This window comes from Oncorhynchus nerka, linkage group LG25 (genome assembly GCF_034236695.1).
Source record: "Oncorhynchus nerka isolate Pitt River linkage group LG25, Oner_Uvic_2.0, whole genome shotgun sequence".
Classification (NCBI taxonomy): domain Eukaryota; kingdom Metazoa; phylum Chordata; class Actinopteri; order Salmoniformes; family Salmonidae; genus Oncorhynchus; species Oncorhynchus nerka.
Genome location: NC_088420.1, coordinates 19,046,367 through 19,067,980, shown reverse-complemented (window position 1 = coordinate 19,067,980; position 21,614 = coordinate 19,046,367). Strand labels below are relative to the sequence as shown.

At 43.3% G+C, this 21,614-nt stretch overlaps 1 protein-coding gene and 1 long non-coding RNA gene across 4 annotated transcripts in view; both read right to left on the bottom strand.

Annotated features, from left to right (window-relative positions):
* The window catches only part of LOC115109131 (uncharacterized), a 35,384-nt gene extending 31,501 nt beyond the window's left edge, over positions 1–3,883 (bottom strand). The window contains exons 1-2 of the long non-coding RNA XR_010461081.1: positions 3,645–3,883; positions 3,399–3,528 (exon numbers count right to left, since the gene is read on the bottom strand). This is a non-coding gene — a long non-coding RNA (uncharacterized LOC115109131). The remainder of the gene's footprint in view (positions 1–3,398; positions 3,529–3,644) is intronic.
* A 6,098-nt stretch (positions 3,884–9,981) lies between these two features.
* Positions 9,982–19,008, bottom strand: LOC115109129 (interferon-induced protein 44-like). Of its 3 annotated transcripts, none has more exons than XM_065009634.1 (8): positions 18,923–19,008; positions 12,311–12,821; positions 12,177–12,228; positions 11,805–12,000; positions 11,366–11,518; positions 11,105–11,276; positions 10,900–11,000; positions 9,982–10,812 (listed from the first exon to the last, which is right to left on the bottom strand). In XM_065009634.1, the coding sequence occupies exons 2-8, from the start codon at positions 12,786–12,788 to the stop codon at positions 10,630–10,632; spliced, it is 1,335 nt and encodes a 444-aa protein (XP_064865706.1). In that variant the 5' UTR covers positions 12,789–12,821; positions 18,923–19,008; the 3' UTR covers positions 9,982–10,629. The 3 variants fall into 3 exon arrangements, with proteins under 3 accessions (XP_064865706.1, XP_029489598.1, XP_064865707.1); XM_029633738.2 differs by lacking the exon at positions 18,923–19,008 and adding an exon at positions 13,248–14,530; XM_065009635.1 differs by lacking the exon at positions 18,923–19,008 and having other exon boundaries at positions 12,708–12,738.
* Positions 19,009–21,614: the final 2,606 nt, after the last annotated feature.

The window sequence follows — 21,614 nt, the reverse complement described above, 5'->3', positions numbered from 1 at the left end:
CTTTCTTGGGAACAGGAACAATGGTGGCCCTCTTGAAGCATGTGGGAACAGCAGACTGGTATAGGGATTGATTGAATATGTCCGTAAACACACCGGCCAGCTGGTCTGCGCATGCTCTGAGGGCGCGGCTGGGGATGCCGTCTGGGCCTGCAGCCTTGCGAGGGTTAACACGTTTAAATGTTTTACTCTCCTCGGCTGCAGTGAAGGAGAGTCTGCATGTTTTCGTTGCAGGCCGTGTCAGTGGCACTGTATTGTCCTCAAAGCAGGCAAAAAAGTTATTTAGTCTGCCTGGGAGCAAGACATCCTGGTCCTTCTTCTTGTAGTCTGTGATTGACTGTAGACCCTGCCACATACCTCTTGTGTCTGAGCCGTTGAATTGAGATTCTACTTTGTCTCTATACTGACGCTTAGCTTGTTTGATAGCCTTGCGGAGGGAATAGCTGCACTGTTTGTATTCGGTCATGTTACCAGTCACCTTGCCCTGATTAAAAGCAGTGGTTCGCGCTTTCAGTTTCACGCGAATGCTGCCATCAATCCACAGTTTCTGGTTAGGGAATGTTTTAATCGTTGCTATGGGAACGACATCTTCAACGCACGTTCTAATGAACTCGCACACCGAATCAGCGTATTCGTCAATGTTGTTATCTGACGCAATACGAAACATATCCCAGTCCACGTGATGGAAGCAGTCTTGGAGTGTGGAATCAGCTTGGTCTGACCAGCGTTGGACAGACCTCAGCGTGGGAGCTTCTTGTTTTAATTTCTGTCTGTAGGCAGGGATCAACAAAATGGAGTCGTGGTCAGCTTTTCCGAAAGTCCCTGGCTACTAGGAGCGCCGCCTTCTTTTTTGCTAATGGCGTAATACAGCTCATTCAATGCTATCTTAGTGCCAATCACTGACTGAGGTGGCATGTAAACAGCTACAAAGAATACAGATGAGAACTCTCTCGGTAGGTAGTGTGGTCTACAGCTTAGCATGATATAGTCTACCTCAGGTGAGCATTAGCTCGAGACTTCCTTAGATATCGTGTACCTGCTGTTATTTACAAAAATAATATTCCGCCACCCCTTGTCTTACCAGACGCCGCTGTTCAATCTTGCCGGTACAGCGTATAACCAGCCAGCTGAATGTTGATATTGTCGTCGTTCAACCACGACTCCGTGAAGCATAAGATGTTACAGTTTTTAATGTTCCGTTGGTAGTTTAACCTTCCACCTAACTCATTACACTGTAAACTTTACAACGGTTGTATTCGACGCACGTGACCTGTGATTTGATAGAAGTTATTTTCGGTCATAAGAGACAGTAGCGGCAACATTATGTACAAAATAAGTAAAAAAATAAGTTACAAAACGCAGATAAACGAACAAAAAAACACAATCGGTTGGGGGCGCGTAAAACGTCTGCCTTCTGCTCCGGCTCCATGTTACATTTCAGTGAACTGATCAGTTAGCTCAGTTGGTCAAGGCTACGTTAAGTACATCAGAACATTCAATTGAACAGAAACTGTGTTGTACTGAACGATCAGTTGAAAAATGGGGAGGGTTTGGGTTGTGGGCTCAAATTCACCGCTGCCCTTTAAATAATGTCACTCATTGCTTCAAACCACACCCCAGCACACCCACCGAATGTAGCACACTTATCTCAGTCTGTTCAAGAACGTACAATAACGTTTTGGGAAAACGTGTTCAGTACAAACCGTTCCGCAACACAGCAAACGTTCAAGTGAACTGAACACACCCCTGGTGTGGTGCCTAATTGACAAAAATCCTTGCAGTGCCTGTGGTACTCCAGGAAAAGGGTTGCCTACTCCTGCTCTTGAGTCCTTTGGTGAAACGACTGGTGTACTAGGTATTGGGTAACAGCTTTCTTCCAGGGCCCATATTCTTCCAGGGCCCATATAGTGACTGTGTAAATCACCTCAATAGTCAGCCTATTGCGTGTATTGAACTTTCATATTGCAATGTACAGCCTTACCTATGGATCTTGGGTGTTGGGTCCATGAAATGGAGTATCTGCCTACTCAGTCACACCAACAGTACACAAGAGTTTACAACAATTATAGTTGTAGCTTTTATTGCAGGACTTTGACACCACTGTGAAATGAGCCACGTTAACTCACCAGTCAACCTACCATGTGTATTGAGCATTCATATTGCAACAGATCCTACAGATCCTGGGTCCATGAAATGGGGTATAATATGTGAACATTTCAGATATTCAAATAGCTAATGACTGACACATCAATAATTGAGAATAACGTCTGCTGAACGACCCGGATGACCCGTACACGTGGGTGACGGGAGGTTTCCTGGTCCACGTGTGTCGGCAGTGGTATTTGATTTACACCTACAAAACAAATTTGTTTCACACACTGTCAACTGACAGAATTGACCACAGTTCCTATCCTATAACCATTAATTCCATTGCTAAAATGCTTCCTATTGTGCTCACCCAGGTCACTGATGTGTTTCTGAAGCTGTTTGGGGGTGGAGGTGCTGCGATTTGTTTTTCGCTGACTGGGGCGTATTTTCCCACGCTACAGACAGCTATATCGGTCCCCTAATACAGGACTAGTAAAAGCCCAGTGCAGGCACTACTTTTGTGTTTTATTTATTTATTTTTCCTGATTGCTTAGGCACTATCTTTGAAACTATAGGACATTTTTGCAAAACTCTACACACTAACCACAAAGCCTTACACAAAACCAGCAAAACATTATGCATCTCTTACAAAGCAAGCAATTCTTGCAAAACTCTTCAAACTCTTTTTCAAAAAATGTATTTTTGCATCAATACAGTACACACAAACCATTATTTGAATAAGCACACGAAGCACCAACTACGCACTGATAGTATAAATGAAAAACACTTCTGGTGCTTTTTCTGTGTGCAGGGCATAGCAGTTTGCAATAAAGTTTTGTCATACATGTAGTAAACACACATACAAACAGGTATCCTAATGTGTATTCCTCACTATCTCACTATCACTACAAATAATATTTTTTCTTTTTTCTCTCATTGTTCTAACGCTCCTCAAACAACAAATGTGCAGTAGAAGAAAAACATTTGTGCTGATTGTGGAAAATAGTGTACAGCCTATTCTAGGAATCAATGCATGTGAAAAGCTCAATTTGTTGAAAAGAGTGTATGTAGTGACATCACAGACTGAAAATTAAATGTTATTATGGTGAAAAAGAACGGCGATCTCAGGATATGTCTAGACCCGAGAGATCTCAACAAAGCAATCAAGAGAGAGCATTTCAAGTTGCCAACCAGAGAAGCGATAATGTCGCAGTTTGCTGAAGCAAAGTGGTTCAGTAAGCTTGATGCCTCATCAGGATTCTGGCAAATGAAGCTAGATGATGCAAGCTCAAGGCTATGCACATTCAACACACCTGAGGGCAGGTACAGATTTCTTCATCTACCATACGGGACTCTCTCAGCGCCAGAGGTCTACCACAAAACAATCCACATGATCTTCGAGCACATTCCAGGAGTGGAGACTATGATGGATGACATCATCGTCTGGGGTCCACAAAAGAAGAACACGATGCGAGAGTGAGACAAGTAATGGACCTGACACGGAAAGTCAAACTAAAACTAAACAAGGACAAATGCGAGTTTGGCGTGAAAACACTTACCTTCGTGGGAGACGTACTTTCAGAGGACGGAGTCAAACCAGACCCGAGGAAAACATCAACCATCAACAACATGGAGCACCCGAAGAACAAGGACGATGTGAGACGCTTCATGGGCATGATCACCTACCTTGCAAAGTTCATACCTCAACTGTCAGTACAGTCCGCTCCACTCAGATGTCTTCTGGAACAGAAAAATGAATGGGAATGGTCCCATGAACAGGAAAACTGCTTCAAAAACCTAAAGAAGACAATCACAGAAGAGCCAATGCTCAGGTTCTATGATCCAGAGAAAAGCACAAGGATTTCTGCAGACGCGTCACAGTTTGGCCTGGGAGCAGTTCTTCTGCAACAGCATGGCGACACATGGCAACCCGTTGCTTATGCGTTCAGAGCCTTGACTGGCGCAGAGACAAGGTATGCACAAATAGAGAAAGAACTACTGGCAAGCACATACGCTTGCGAAAGGTTTCACCAATACGTTTACGGACAAGACTTTGAAGTAGAAACCAACCACAAACCATTGGTGTCAATCATGTCTAAGCCACTGAATGATTGTCCAATGAGAATCCAGAGAATGTTGATCAGACTGCAAAAGTATGATGTGAAGATGATCTATACCCCGGGAAAGTTCATGTTCGCCGCCGACACTCTTTCTACGTCGACATGATTGTAGCATCACTTCCTGTGTCTTCTGAGAGCATGGAGCAGATCAAAAGACCAAACAATGACAGAGTTAAAAGAAACAACACTGATAGGATGGCCTGCACAGAAAAACAACTGTCCAAGGAGAATACAGTATTTCTGTGTGTGCAGAGCAGAGCTCACCATTGTGGATGACATAGTGTTCAAAGTCAACAAGATTGTCATTCCCATACTACGCAAACAAATGCTACAGAAAATACATGAGGGCCACTTGGGTGAGGAGAAATGCAAACGACGAGCACGAGAAGTAATGTACTGGCCAAGAATGAACCAGGAAATCAGCCAGACCACTGCTTCATGTGAACTGTGTTTGACCTACAGGCCAAAGCAGCAAGCAGAGCCACTAATGCCTCATCCAGTACCCAACAGACCCTACTACAAAATTGTCAAAGGTCTGATGAAAAAGGCACACGATGGAAAGGAGGATTTCCTAAAAAATCAAATTATCTACCACAGCACACCTCTGCATGACAGACTATCACCTGCACAAATGTTGATGGGACGTCGCATCAGAACCAACCTACCCATCCATGTGGACTTGCCAACACCTAGAGGTGCTCACAAAGTCAAACTCGCAAAGGAAAAACAGAAGGACAAACAAAAACAGTAACACGACAAAAGTGCAAGACACTTACCTGGACTGAATGTTTTGTTAATGTGAAAAGAAATAGAGCCACAATAGAGTATTGTTGGACAGACTATATTTAGTTGAAAAAAAAAAAGTTTTTTTTTAAGGAAACATTTTGGGGGAGGAAGAAATGTGTGTTATTGAAAATGGCATGTTTATGCAGGTTGAGTAAACAAATGTGGAAAATAAGTTTTATTTTAAAGGAAAGAAGATGTTTTGTTATGTGTTAATGACATTTAGACTACATTACCCAGCAGGCCAGGTGGATGGTTAAAGAATGCCTTTCATGGCTAAACATGGAGTTTTCTAGCTGAAGTATATGTTCATTAAAAGTAGTTAAACGCCTCAGTTTGTCATTATATAAGGAACAAACATAACAATTATGAAAGTACAGTACATATTATTGTACCTATTACCAGTAAGACTACAGCACTTAGTTACTTACCGGTTCTCATTTCAAAATATCCAGATGATACCTGCAACAGTATAGCGGCTCAGATTTGTTTGAACCCGTTGCCCAGCCTCCCTCATGCTCATCGCATGGTTGACATGGTCAACCACAGTCACTCTGATTTCAACAGCAATTGTGTTCCTGACTCCTCTTCCCTGTCCTCTCCTTCTCCCCCGTCCTACTTCACCTCTTCCTCCTCCTTCGCTTACTTCTTCTACACCACCTCTTCCTCATCCTCCTCGTCTAGTTCTCACCCCTTACCCTCTGTCCAATATTAGCCTCCATTGTTGTCCAAACCAAATGTTTACCTGTGGCCTATTTATAGTGCTCAAGCTCTGATTTGTAAGTAAACTCTATCTAAGTGTTTTCACATGTGTCCATGTAGAAAGACAATTGGCGAAATAGTGTAGTAGAGATCAATGTTTACAGTTTTGAAAAAAGCGTGTTATAAAATTACAAACTGAGTGTAAAGCAGAGAACGTGCATTCAGTTTGGCACACTTGGTAAATGCATTGGCTACAAGTGTTAATGGTTTCAGAGATAGTGCTTCAAGAATCACTGTTACTGTTTAAACATTCAGAAAAAAAGAACAAATAATTCAGCAGCCTACTTCCCACGGCTACTGTATATGTGTAACTGGACACTTTAGAAGCATCTACCACGAAGACGACACATTGGACCTTGACTTTTAAGGTACGGCTTCTTCACATAGCCCACAGGCTGTTCAAGACTGAACATTACCTTGATTATTCAAACCAACCAGCTGAAAGAGTTGGAATATTCTGTACTTATTAGAGACATTTATGTCAGGGGTGAGCAACTCTTGTCTTATCCTGTGAGGCTGCCTGCATGAGTATGTTCCAACCCAGCGCTATCTCACCTGAGTCATAGTTGAATCAGGTGTGCTAGAGCTAAACTGAAACAAAAGCTGGCACACACTGTGGCCCCTGTTGCATTATAATCGAATTGGTTATTGTCTTATGTTTTTGTAATATGTAAACACAGACGAAACAAAAACCTGTAAGCAGTCTATTGACTAGTAAAATATACAAAGGAATGATCAAGAAACTTCCTCTTGTCATTTTGAAATGTTTTAAGGTCAGTGACATTTTGCCAGTCTACCGGTAAAGATATAATTAAATGAAGTCACCCAGAACCAAAACCAGTTTCTTTTTTTCAGCAACAGTTGTATGCATTATTTTCCTCTCTATGTCTGTTAGTGGAATTTTAAATTCCTGTATGTTTTGTAGCCAAAACCAAATTCACACTCTTTCTAATTCATGAATGAATTGTAAGTTCATTAATTATGCATGAAGATTCATCTCTTCAGTGGGTCATATGATTGAGTGTAGTCTGGCCCAGGAGTGGGAAGGTGAACGGAAAGGCTCTGGAGCAACGAACCGCCCTTGCTGTTTCTGCCTGGCCGGTTCCCCTCTTTCCACTGGGATTCTCTGCCTCTAACCCTGTTACGGGGGCTGAGTCACTGGCTTACTGGGGCTCTCTCATGCCGTCCCTGGGAGGGGTGCGTCACCTGGGTGGGTTGATTCACTGTTGTGGTCAGCCTGTCTGGGTTGGCGCCCCCCCCTTGGGTTGTGCCGTGGCGGAGATCTTTGTGGGCTATACTCGGCCTTGTCTCAGGATGGTAAGTTGGTGGTTGAAGATATCCCTCTAGTGGTGTGGGGGCTGTGCTTTGGCAAAGTGGGTGGGGTTATATCCTTCCTGTTTGGCCCTGTCCGGGGGTGTCCTCGGATGGGGCCACAGTGTCTCCTGACCCCTCCTGTCTCAGCCTCCAGTATTTATGCTGCAGTAATTTATGTGTCGGGGGGCTAGGGTCAGTTTGTTATATCTGGAGTACTTCTCCTGTCCTATTCGGTGTCCTGTGTGAATCTAAGTGTGCGTTCTCTAATTCTCTCCTTCTCTCTTTCTTTCTCTCTCTCGGAGGACCTGAGCCCTAGGACCATGCCCCAGGACTACCTGACATGATGACTCCTTGCTGTCCCCACTCCTCTTCCATCCTATCATCTCTTCCCTCTGCTCAAACCTTCTCCAACCTATCTCCTGATTCTGCCTCCTCAACCCTCCTCTCCTCCCTTTCTGCATCCTTTGACTCTCTATGTCCCCTATCCTCCAGGCCGGCTCGGTCCTCCCCTCCCGCTCCGTGGCTCGACGACTCATTGCGAGCTCACAGAACAGGGCTCCGGGCAGCCGAGCGGAAATGGAGGAAAACTCGCCTCCCTGCGGACCTGGCATCCTTTCACTCCCTCCTCTCTACATTTTCCTCTTCTCTCTCTGCTGCTAAAGCCACTTTCTACCACTCTAAATTCCAAGCATCTGCCTCTAACCCTAGGAAGCTCTTTGCCACCTTCTCCTCCCTCCTGAATCCTCCTCCCCCTCCCCCTCCTCCCTCTCTGCAGATGACTTCGTCAACCATTTTGAAAAGAAGGTCGACGACATCCGATCCTCGTTTGCTAAGTCAAACGACACCGCTGGTTCTGCTCACAGTGCCCTACCCTGTGCTCTGACCTCTTTCTCCCCTCTCTCTCCAGATGAAATCTCGCGTCTTGTGACGGCCGGCCGCCCAACAACCTGCCCGCTTGACCCTATCCCCTCCTCTCTTCTCCAGATCATTTCCGGAGACCTTCTCCCTTACCTCACCTCGCTCATCAACTCATCCCTGACCGCTGGCTACGTCCCTTCCGTCTTCAAGAGAGCGAGAGTTGCACCCCTTCTGAAAAAACCTACACTCGATCCCTCCGATGTCAACAACTACAGACCAGTATCCCTTCTTTCTTTTCTCTCCAAAACTCTTGAACGTGCCGTCCTTGGCCAGCTCTCCCGCTATCTCTCTCAGAATGACCTTCTTGATCCAAATCAGTCAGGTTTCAAGACTAGTTATTCAACTGAGACTGCTCTTCTCTGTATCACGGAGGCGCTCCGCACTGCTAAAGCTAACTCTCTCTCCTCTGCTCTCATCCTTCTAGACCTATCGGCTGCCTTCGATACTGTGAACCATCAGATCCTCCTCTCCACCCTCTCCGAGTTGGGCATCTCCGGCGCGGCCCACGTTTGGATTGCGTCCTACCTGATAGGTCGCTCCTACCAGGTGGCGTGGCGAGAATCAGTCTCCACACCACGTGCTCTCACCACTGGTGTCCCCCAGGGCTCTGTTCTAGGCCCTCTCCTATTCTCGCTATACACCAAGTCACTTGGCTCTGTCATAACCTCACATGGTCTCTCCTATCATTGCTATGCAGACGACACACAATTAATCTTCTCCTTTCCCCCTTCTGATGACCAGGTGGCGAATCGCATCTCTGCATGTCTGGCAGACATATCAGTGTGGATGACGGATCACCACCTCAAGCTGAACCTCGGCAAGACGGAGCTGCTCTTCCTCCCGGGGAAGGACTGCCCGTTCCATGATCTCGCCATCACGGTTGACAACTCCATTGTGTCCTCCTCCCAGAGCGCTAAGAACCTTGGCGTGATCCTGGACAACACCCTGTCGTTCTCAACTAACATCAAGGCGGTGGCCCGTTCCTGTAGGTTCATGCTCTACAACATCCGCAGAGTACGACCCTGCCTCACACAGGAAGCGGCGCAGGTCCTAATCCAGGCACTTGTCATCTCCCGTCTGGATTACTGCAACTCGCTGTTGGCTGGGCTCCCTGCCTGTGCCATTAAACCCCTACAACTCATCCAGAACGCCGCAGCCCGTCTGGTGTTCAACCTTCCCAAGTTCTCTCACGTCACCCCGCTCCTCCGCTCTCTCCACTGGCTTCCAGTTGAAGCTCGCATCCGCTACAAGACCATGGTGCTTGCCTACGGAGCTGTGAGGGGAACGGCACCTCAGTACCTCCAGGCTCTGATCAGGCCCTACACCCAAACAAGGGCACTGCGTTCATCCACCTCTGGCCTGCTCGCCTCCCTACCACTGAGGAAGTACAGTTCCCGCTCAGCCCAGTCAAAACTGTTCGCTGCTCTGGCCCCCCAATGGTGGAACAAACTCCCTCACGACGCCAGGACAGCGGAGTCAATCACCACCTTCCGGAGACACCTGAAACCCCACCTCTTTAAGGAATACCTAGGATAGGATAAAGTAATCCCTCTCACCCCCCTTAAAAGATTTAGATGCACTACTGTTCCACTGGATGTCATAAGGTGAATGCACCAATTTGTAAGTCGCTCTGGATAAGAGCGTCTGCTAAATGACTTAAATGTAAATGTAAATGTGAGGACAGTGAATCACACCGCATTACATAGTAAGACCTCTGTCACCTGTCTGGAAGGGACATGGTGTCTAAATGAAGTTAAGCTCCTCAGTTGTAACACTGGAAAGACGTGGCAGCAGAAAGTAGTTGACAGTTTGTATTTGAAAGTAAGCAGAGTAGTCGAGGAACAGGTCAGGACCAATATAAAGGGAAACACTGCTCAAATTTTTTTTTCAAACATGTTCATTCCATTGACTGTTACTGTTTCATATGTGATCAATGGTGATTTAAATGTACCATAGTGTCAACTAATACAATGAAAAATGAGGACACAATACTATGATATTCAACAAAGGTAACTTTAATGGGCAGCTTTTCCAACAGCAGCACACACTGTTAATAACAACTTATTTTCACTTTCATGGTGATATACTGCCATCTAGTGGTTAAACTTCAAGCATTTGCAAGCCAAATGTGAAGTGAATCTAATATAAAAACTACATGATCTTGTACTAAGTTTTACCTTGTCCTTTTCTTCAGCGGGGGTATATTCTGAGGAGCAGATTGCTATATGAGACTATCCAAGAACTGACTATGTAGGATCAACTAGTATAGAGTGGTGGTGTCTTTAGTTTGATTCAAAGCAACCAATGAACATATGAAGAAAACCCAATCCTTTCACCTATCCCATGTAATCCAAACAATCACAATGATGTAAACAGAATTAGCAACGCTAGTGAACTAACTTTCAATCTAGGCCTAATACAGATTATTTCTAGCAATTGAATCAAATATTCAAGATGTAGGCTCAATGAGGCATGTTAAGATATTCTTATCATTCTGTAGTTTTGTGTAATGGATAACTAGTCATCATAATTATGATTACGTGAACACCATAGAACAAGATATACAGAATGAAGCAGAGAGAGGGATAAACAAGGTGGCATAGACAGGAAATACCACCACCATGCTGGGTGATCTCCTCCACTTGGTCTAGTCGTGCTTCTCTTGGTCGTTGACATCATCAAAGTAGTTGTCTGCGAAGCGGAGCATCTGGATCAGAGCACTGAGGAGCAGGATGTCACAGCTCATGTCCAGCTCCAGCTCTTCACTGTAGTTCTTTACTGGGACAATGCAGGACATGGGTACCCCCAGACGGCCACTCACCTCCTGGGCCTATGGGAGTCGGGACACACCAAGCATTACCCAAACATTAATGTGACTGTTCATAGTCATCTAATACAGGGGGAGTGCAGAGCTCACCTTGGTCTTTATGTACTGGCTGTTATACACGTTCCTCAAGTTGTCAGCCACAAAGGGACAGGCCTCATCCACCTTGGTAAGAAGAACCAGCTGTGGGATGCCTGTGGAACAACAACCCTCCATTAGTGTCACTAACCAGGGATTGCGCTAGTATAGTCTGTATAATCCATCATCTTTAACCCAGGTTTTTCTCTGACTGACTGACCTAGCAGGTTGACCCTCCTGCGAATGGCTGCCAGTTTCTCCTCTAGTTTGGTTGACATAATGGAGACTTTGCAGGTGTCCATGACGTACACCACACAGTGGATCCTTTCATGCAGTTTCACTGACTGCTGGAATTCGTGGGCATCTGCTTGCAGAGGGACTGATGGGTTGAACTGGGAAAGGGAAAGATGAGGGGTTTGGGTCACACTAAGGAGAATCAAAGTGTATGTATGTATGTATGTATGTATATGGTGCCCCTCACCCGGTATCTGTCTGGCACATGGCCTTTCAGAATGCTGCTGATGTCATCCACATCTAGCCCCGCCCCTGTGGCCTCCTCCATTCCCATCGTGTCACACAAAATGATTGGCAGCGGTTTGCCATCGCGTCCAGCCTTAACTGAGTAGGTGCGAAACTGTGAAATAGAATTAATGCATCATCATTTTGTCCAGTGATGCAGTGGTAATAAATAAATAAATAGGTAAGCAAACTCTAATCACTGGTTGCGGTGGAAAAACTAATGCTGCCTATACATTCAAAAGGTGTGTAGACTGTTGAGCAACAAAATAAAAGTAGGTAAACTGTGTTTACCCTCTACTACACAACTGATTTTGTCCACATAAATATGATGAAATTCATTCAAACTGTTGAAGCAGAGACAAAAGAAGAAGACCAGTTTTTTAACATGGTAGACCACATACCTGAGTGGTCAGACTGGTTCCAGAATTGCCCGATATGGCCTGGCTGGTCACATGGCCTCGGAAGATGGAGTTGACAGAGTTGAAAAAGCTGGACTTTCCAGCGCCGACGGGGCCGATGAGTAAAACTCTAACCTGACCCACAGAACTGATCATGGGCCTGAAGAACTTAACAGACTCCATCAGCTCCTTTCTCCTCCTGTGGATAACAAGAACCTCAATTTAATATGCAAATGCTTTATTGTACTGTACTCAATCGTATAACATTCAGTATATGTGGCCCATGTGAGAATCAAATGATGCAATTGTAGTCAACATTAATATAGGCATTACAGCATCACAAAAAATAAATGGTCATTTCTGGTTGGAGCTTACTCAGCTTTCCAAAGAATTGTCCTCCATGGCTTTTCGATGATGTTACCACCTTCTGTTAAAAAAATAATAATCATAACAACATGCACAATAAAAAATACACATTAAAGAGAGAAGATAATTGATTCTACACTTACCTTCCACTTTATACACCTCACACTCAGTTAGGTTAAGGTCATTGCCATGCATTTCTGCAGCATTGAAGTTGTAGTAGTTTCCTGGAGCGCTAATCACTGTAGCTGTGTTAGCGTTCATGAACAGCAAAGCCTCCCCAAAGTAAGGGCCAATTGTGTTATGCATTTTGACCGCACATTGGGAATTTGTGACGGGATACCTGACAGGATTTCTACCAGTTAAACTAAACAAAAAGGCTTTGTCATCCTGTATGTACTGGCCTTTCTTGGCTAGGTCATGATCTTTACTTGTGTAGCCTCCAAAAACAAACCCTGTGGAGTTATATCCTACAGAGACAGTGGGACCTTGGTGGTCACATTTCTGGTGAAAGGCTGCTCCTGTGTAGCCATGTATACTAGCCTTGAACAGCAGGCTGAGTTTGATGTTTCCCAGTAAGGAACACAGCTGTTTCTCCTGTTTCTGGGTCAGATTGGGGTTCATGGTGGGGATCACGTTGGTCTCAGTAGGGGTAGTCTGAGGAAAAACACAAATGAGTAGTGATGCACCGATATTACATTTTTGGCCGATACCAATATTTTCCTTGTCAAAAACCCGATAACCGTTATTAAACATTTTAGAGGCCTTAAGCATTTTAGTACAGTTAAATACACACAAGGACACAGCGGTCTAAGGCACTGCATTTCAGTGCAAGAGGTGTCACTACACTCCCTGGTTCGAATCCAGGCTGTATCACATCCGGCCGTGATTGGGAGTCCCATAGAGCGGAGCACAATTGGCCCAGCATTGTCCGGGTTTGGCAGTCATTGTAAATAAAAATTTGTTCTTAACTGACTTGACTAGTTAAAAAGGTTACACACACACCAAAAATGTATTTTGTTGGCATTTACGTATGTCCCCTTTACCAGTAAAGCATAATCAAAACCTATTTCTTTCACTTACTTGCTGTGCTGTTTCGTTGTTCAGTCGTTTTATTCTCAACCAGAATTTCATCATATATGTCAAGCAGTGAAGTTTCAGCTCTGTCTGTCCGTGGCCACTCTTCCTCGGTGCGCACTGTCCCTGTGTCCGTTTCCATCTTGTCCAGCTGTGTATGTAACATTTCACGTAAACCCTGTTTCTTGTCTGAATCGAAGTAGCGGTCCTTGTACATAGCGTCGATCATGGTGGCGACACAGTAAAGAGAGAATGCCACCGAATCGCTTGTTCACAGCCTGTCGACAGTTTTGTTGAGCAGGTGTTTCAATGCCATGAGAGGGTATCACATCTGCTGCAGGCGCAGTAGAGCTTATTTCTCGAGTCAGTTGTTCGAATGGAGCTATCTAGTGTGTTCATGTTTCCAAGTTCAAAACATGTTCTCAAATGCCATTGAAATGGCAGCAGCGGTATGACAACCAGCATATTCTTGAGCTTGCAATAAGACTTTCCTCAGTACAAAATTCTCGACGATCCACTGTGCTGTTAGACTCAGCATGCTCATGGAGCTGATATGCTGGTCCAAATGTCCATCGTGAAGCTATTATTGTGTAACTCCGGTAGGGCAACATATGAAAAATAGCGCACGTGGTAGTGTGTACCGGTGCTCGACCAGTTGGCGAAAGCCAACATCACCCACGACAGAGAACGGTTGATTGTCAAGAGCAATGAATTCCATTGTCTTGGCGTTAATGGATTTTGGCTTTTGAGTTGTCTCGCTGAAATTTTCTTACTCTTTCAAATGACTGCTTCACTTGTTGACTGCTCGATCCACACCGTGGGCTAGGTTAGGAATGCTGTGCTGCACACGTAGCGCAACATTTTACCTGGCGCCATTACATCATGTACCTACGTTATATAAGTATGCACGTCAGCTTTTACATCGGTTTTGCACACCGGTGTTAAAATAGACCGCTCGATCGGGTCACCGATATATCGTGCATCCCTACAAATGAGATTCTGACATAAGACCCTACTGCTTCAGCTGAAGTTTTATCAATTTTACCCAGCTAACAACAAATGTTCCCACAACTTTAGAAAATGGGCCAAATGTTTTCATAGTAATGTTCCAGTGAATTGCAAAGACTGTTTTCAAGAGACCATTCCCTTAATGTCAACCAGAACGTCATTACCATGTTCTAAAAATATTCAATATTATTGTTCTAGACATGTTTCATGTGAACTCTGTGTCCAGTTCTGAAGTTTAGTAGAACATTCCATCAACATCCCATAAACTTACATAGAACATGGCAACCATGTTCTCACAATATAAGATCTAGAACACGGGTATACAACTGGGGCCGCAGCGGTACTGCAGGGAGTCGTAAAAAAATTATATACAGTGCATTCGGAAAGTATTCAGAACCCTTGACTTTTTCCACATTTTGTTACGTTACAACCTTATTCTAAAATAGATTAAATATATTTTTTTCTTCATCAATCTACACACAATACCTAATAATGACAAAGCAAAAACCCGGGTTAGAAATCTTTGCAAATGTATATATGATATATTTAAAAAAAGTAAATATGACATTTACATAATTATTTTGACCCTTCACTCAGTAGCTTGTTGCAGCACCTTTAGCAGCGATTACAGGCTAGAGTCTTCTTGGGTATGACACTACAAGCTTGGCACACCTGTGTTTGGGGAGTTTCTCCCATTCTTCTCTGCAGATCCTCTCAAGCTCTGCCAGGTTGGATGGGGAGCGTCAATGCACAGCTATTTTCAGGTCTCTCCAGAGATGTTTGATCGGGTTCCAGTCCGGGCTCTGGTTAGGCCACTCAAGGACATTCAGAGACTTGTCCCGAAGCCACTCTTGTCTTGATTTGGCTGTGTGCTTAGGGTCATTGTCTTGTTAGAAGGTGAACCGTCGCCCCAATCTGAGGTTCTTAGCACTCTGGAGCAGGTTTTCATCAAGGTTTTCTCTGTACTTTGCGCCGTTCATGTTTGCCTTGATCCTGACTAGTCTCCATGTCCCTGCAGCTGACAAACATCCCTACAGCATGATGCTGCCACCACCATGCTTCAACATAGGCATGGTGCCAGATTTACTCCAGACGTGATGCTTGGCATTCAGGCCAAAAATAGTTAAATCTTGGTTTCATCAGTCCAGAGAATCTTGTTTCTCATGGTCTGAGAGTCTTTAGGTGCCTTTTGCCAAATTCCAAAAGGGCTCTCATGTGCCTTTTACTGAGGAGTGTCTTCTGTCTGACCACTCTACCATAAAGGCCTAATTGGTTGAGTGCTGCAAGGACGGTTGTCCTTCTGGAAGGTTCTCCCATCTCCACAAAGGAACTCTGTGCAGTCTGACAGGGCTCTGTGCAGGCTCTGTCAGAGTGACCATCGGGATCTTGGTCATGTCACTGACCAAGGTCCTTCTCCCTCGATTGCTCAGCTCTAGGAAGAGTCTTGGTGGTTCCAAACTTCTTCCATTTTAGAATAATAAAGGCCACTGTTCTTTGGGACCTTCAATGCTGCAGAGATTTTTTGGTACCCTTCCCCAGATCTGTGCCTCAACACAATCCTGTCTCGGAGCTCTAGGGACAATTCCTTCGACCTCATAGCTTGGTTTGTCTCTGACATGCACTAACAACTGTGGGACCTTATTTAGACAGGTTTGTGCCTTTCCAAATCATGTCCAATCAACTGAATTTACATCAGGTGGACTCCAGTCAAGTTGTAGAAATATCAAGGATGATCAATGGAAACGGGATGCAACTGAGCTCATATTTCGAGTCTCATAGCAAAGGGTCTGAATACTTACGTAAACAAGGTATTTCTGTTTAAAAAATTGTTTTAACCGTTTTCCCTTTGTCATTATGGGGTATTGTGTGTAGATTATTTAATCAATTTTAGAATAAGGCTGTAACATAAAATGTGGAAAAAGTCAAGGTCTGAATACTTTGCGAAAGCACTGTATATATACACACTACATACAAAAATATGTGGACATCTACTCTCATTCCAACATCTCATTCCAAAATCATGGGCATTAATATGGAGTTGGTCCCCCCCTTTGCTGCTATAACAGCCTCCACTCTTCTGGGAAGGCTTTCCAATAGATGTTGGAACATTGCTGCAGGGACTTGTTTCCATTCAGCCACAAGGGCATTAGTGAGGTCGGGCACTGATGTTGGGTGATTAGGCCTGTTTCACAGTTGGTGTTACAATTAATCCCAAAGGTGTTCGATGGGGTAGAGGTCAGGGCTCTGTGCAGGCCAGTCAAGTTCTTCCACAACGATCTCGACAAACCATTTCTGTATGGACCTTGCTTTGTACACAGGGTATTGTCATGCTGAAACAGGAAAGGGCCATCCCCAAACTGTTGCCACAATGTTGGAAGCACCGAATTGTCTAGAATGTCACTGTATGCTGTAGCGTTAAGATTTCCCACCACTGGTACTAAGGGGACTAGCCTGAACCATGGAAAACAGCCCCAGGCCATTACTCCTCATCCACCAAACTTTACAGTTGGCACTATGCATTGGGGCAGGTAGCGTTCTCCTGGCATCAGCCAAACCCAGAATTGTTCGTCAGACTGCCAGATGGTGAAACGTAATTCATCACTCCAGAGAATGCGTTTCCACTGCTCCAGAGTCCAATGGCGACAAGCTTTACACCACTACAGCCGACACTTGGCATTGCACATGGTGATCTTAAGCTTGTGTGCGGCTGCTTGGCCATGGAAACCCAATTCAAGGAACTTCCGACTAACAGTTATTGTGTTGACTTTGCTTCCAGGGGCAGTTTGGAACTCAGTAGTGAGTGTTGCAACTGAGGACAGATGGTTTTTATGCGCTTTAGCGGTCCCGTTATGTGAGCTTGTGTGGCTCATCAGTAAGGCCATTCTATTGCCACTGTTTGTCTATGGAGATTGCAGGGCTGTGTGCTCGATTTGATACACCTGTCATCAAAGGGTGTGGCTGAAATAGCCGAATCCACTAATTTGAAGGGGGTCCACATACTTTTGTATATATAGTGTATTTCCAACCCTTTTTCATAAAGTCCACATACTTTTGTATATATAGTTTATTTCCAACCCTTTTTCATAAAACAGTTTAACACGCAAGAACTGATGTGCATCCAGAAATAACAGCAACAAAGCACTGGAAACCTACTTCAGACACACTAGAGTGAATTAGATACATTCACTCAGAGGTGGTTTAAACTGCATTCTAATGTCAACCATACTTGTGAAAAATCGTATCAAGTCAAAGTTTTAAGCATGCTCAGTTTTTGGGTCTCGTGCACTGCGCGAGTCAATTTGAAATGGAAGTTATTTAATAAGGAACTCCCTTGCGTGCTTCTGTTCTGAGAAAAATCGGGGCTATAGGCTACATACAATCATAAATCCAGATTGTAGTCAGTAGCATAGGCCATATGCCTATTGAAATGACAAGTACATCTCGCAAATATACAATTTATAACTGTTTGTAGTCTTAACAGCTGGCACATACTAAAAAGCACAATTGCCAGAAAATAGCCTAACGTGATTTTTGAAGTTCGTCCAAGTGTTTCTTTGCAGAGATTGAGATCCTCTGTCCAACTTTTATCACTCACTCTGTCGGATTTATCTATAGTTTTGCACATGTTCAAAAAGGGATTTATTTAAAATCATAGCAGTCAAACGAGTTAAATCGACATCCATTGAGGGAAAAATATCTAGCAAGTTTAATAAAAGTGAATTATAATTTTTGTTGGAACATATTGAAATTCCTTTATTAGGAAAGGGGGTACCAAGTCAGTTGTACAATTGAATGGCTTCAACTGAAATGTGTCTTCTGCAATAAACGAACGAACGACAGATTTTTACCTTGTCAGCTCGGGGATTCGATCCAGCAACCTTTCGGTTACCGGTCCAACCACAAGGCTATTATATCACATTAGCTCCCCAATAATAATAATTATTTTGATGGGAAACTTAATTTGGCTTCTTGTCGTTACAAATTACTTCGTTATTCCATCTCAATTAGATCAATAACGTTATAGAAAATTGATTTATTGGATAAACATGGCAACTCCTCCATTGCTGCGAAAAAATGGCTAGTTTTCAGACTTTCTGGGAAGGTTTCTAGGTCTTTTCAATTTGACATTTTAACTGGACCGGTCAACCCTGGTGTTTAACCCCAAGCCACCCTAAACACCTGCGAGATTCTGTAAACTGGCTATTTTTAGTTTGTTGAAACGTGCAGATGTCAAATTCATTAGATTTTACATTGTTTCACCAAAGTAAGCAGTCTGTGCTCATTTTGACTGTCTGATAAGAGCAATAGACTGCTACATGATGAGATGCTATGTGAAGAGCTTAACTTTCACTTTCACCACACCCTTTCCTTCACAGTGGTCAGGATAAAGAAACGAAACTAAACTGAATTTGGCACACGCAAAAAAGACAGTTGTACAACTGTGAAGTTGTTTTTGTTACAGAGAAAAATGTAAACATTTCAAATAGATGAATAACAAAAAATCACAACAAAATGGTGTTTGCCTTGGCATGCTGCTAATTTTCAAAATAATTGTCAACCTAAAGACAGCAGGATTGGCACAAATAAGGATTATCCACATGAACGGGTCAAAATATAAAGTTCTTAAATATCAAAACTAGCTCAAAACGTCTTAAAATGAATGCAACACTCACCTGAATATGCTCGTTCACAGTTCTTGAGCATGCAAAAACGTACGGCAGCAGAGAGGAAGAGACTAATGGAGAAGTTTTACTCCACCCAAAATCTGTCAACGAAAACGAAAATAAACCCACGTAGTGAGGATTTTTTGTATTGAGGTCAATGAATGAGTGTCGAATTTGTTCAACCAAAAAAATGAATTGCTAACTGAGACTTATTTGATCTAATATACGTTTCGTGGGGGGATGGGGGATGTTCCAGTTAGAATCGTCCCAGTGAACAAGCACCAAACCAGCGGTAAATTGTTGGTTGCCAAGCATTGTACATCAAAAGTGATTTTTATACTCTCAAGTGATGATTTAAATGTACAATTTATATCAAATTGTTTGTAAATGTTATTCGAACATCACACATAAGATGCAGCGGTTTTTGGAGAATATTTGTTGTGCATTTTGTTGTAAAGAATTCCCGCCAGTACTAGCTAGCAACTTACTGTGTCTGGTGGGGGGTTCATATATTTTGTACAGTGCGTGAGTGCAGAGTTGGATGGTGAGACGTGCATTGCATGACGTGCAATTTTGTGTCGTTCCTATCAGGTACATTGTTAAAGATATTATATTGTATATTGTAATTGTATTATTTTGGTAACTGTCCCAGTGAACAAGCACCAAACCAGCGTGCGTGAGTGCAGAGTTGGATGGTGAGACGTGCATTGCATGACGTGCAATTTTGTGTCGTTCCTATCAGAATAAAGCTACATGACTGGTGCTACATATTGGAGTTCCGCGTCGATGACTGATTGTACACAACGCCAGAAGAGTACTGTTACAGAGGCACGTGGCATTTCGGCACATTTGAAAAAAAAACGACTACATCAGGGTTGTGCTTGTTGTCATAGAGATGGATAGAGGAATCATCATGGATATAACACTTTTAAGGACGTTGCTATTGAGGGCTTCCACCAATTAGAAGTATTAAACTGGGTGTGGATTCCTATGAGTTGGGAGCAATCAGCCAATGAAGAATAAGAAAATTAACTACTTTAAAATGGAGAATCTCAATGGCGCTGCCCTTGCTATAGCACAGACACTATAATTGCACAAATATAAAGATGATGACTCTATCAATATCTATGGCCTATTGTTCACACATATCTGCCCCCTCATTGACTAGAATGGTCCTAACATGATCTTGCCTCTTCCTGCCTTCCTTTAATCTTTGAGAACATGTTTTTCGATCGTTGGAGCAGTCACTTGACTATCTTGTCAATATAATAGACACTTTGGCTTTACTGAACAACAAGTTGAAAAACAGTGAGGGTTGGGTCAAATCAAATAACATTTTTTGGAAGGACAGATTTCCACAGTCTAATGCCCATTGCTCGTGTTTCTTGGCCCAAGCATGTCTTTTGTTCTTATGGGGGTAATTTAGTAGTGGTTTCTTTGCAGCAACGAAGGCCTGACTCACATAGTCTCCTCTGAACAGTTGACATTGATGTGTCTATTACTTAAACTCTGAATCATTCATTTGGGCTGCAATTTCTGAGGCTGGTAACTCTCTATTGAACTTAGCCTCTGCAGCAGCGGTAACTCAGTCTTCCATTCCTGTGGTTGTCCTCATGAGCCAGTTTCATCATCAATCTATTGGTTTTTGCGACTGCCCTTGAAGAAACTTTCTTGAAATGTTCCGCATTTACTGACCTTCATGTCTTAAAGTAATGATGGACTGTCGTTTCTCTTTGCTTATTTGAGCGGTTCTTGCCATAATATGGACTTGGTATTTTACCAAATAGGGCTATCTTCTGTATACCACCCCTACTACATGATTCCATATGTGTTATTTCATAGTTTTGATGTCTTCACTATTATTCTACAATGTAGAAAATACTAAAAAATAAAGAAAAACCCTGGAATGAGTAGGTGTGTCCAAACTTTTGACTGGTACTGTATGAAACAGTAAGAGTAAATGAAATGTCATGAACATGTGCTTTTTGAGCACAGTGTTTCCCTGTTCCCCTCTAACCTGTTCCTCTACTAGGCTACTCCGCTTACTTTCAAATAGAAACGGTCAACTACCTGAAGTTCAACTTTCTGCTGCCATTTCTTGCCTGTGTTTAGTGGCCTATAGCAAGAATGGTAACATTTTGCATTACAACTGATGAGCTTGAACTTCTCTTGTAGACTGTGACTATATCCCTTCTACGACAGGTGACACATAACAGAGGTCTTACTGTGTAGTGCGGTGTGGTTCCCTGTCCTTGCCCTTGAGAACTAACACAACAAGCACTCTTCAAACGAAGTCGCTGCAAGACCAGAGAGCCATTGGTGAAATGCAAACACCCTCTCCCAACGTGTAACTCATATCTCCTATATGAAAACAGGAATTAAATATAATAAAAATCAAACGTATGAAAATGCCATAACGTGTCAGAAGTCCAGTTTCGATTGTGACACAGACACATAGAGAAGAAAATAATACATATACAGTAGCTGCTGCTAGAGGGATCCAAAAGACTAGTTTTGGTCCAAGGTGACTTCATTTAATTTGATCTTTGTCGATAGACTTACAAAATATCCCTGTGACATTAAAAAAAAATGTCAAAGTGGCAATAGGAGCATAGAATAAGCTTCTGTATTGCTCTTCTTGAAAATTGTCTTGTATATTTTAATAATCAAAATAATGTTCACATGTTTGCTCGGCTCGTAT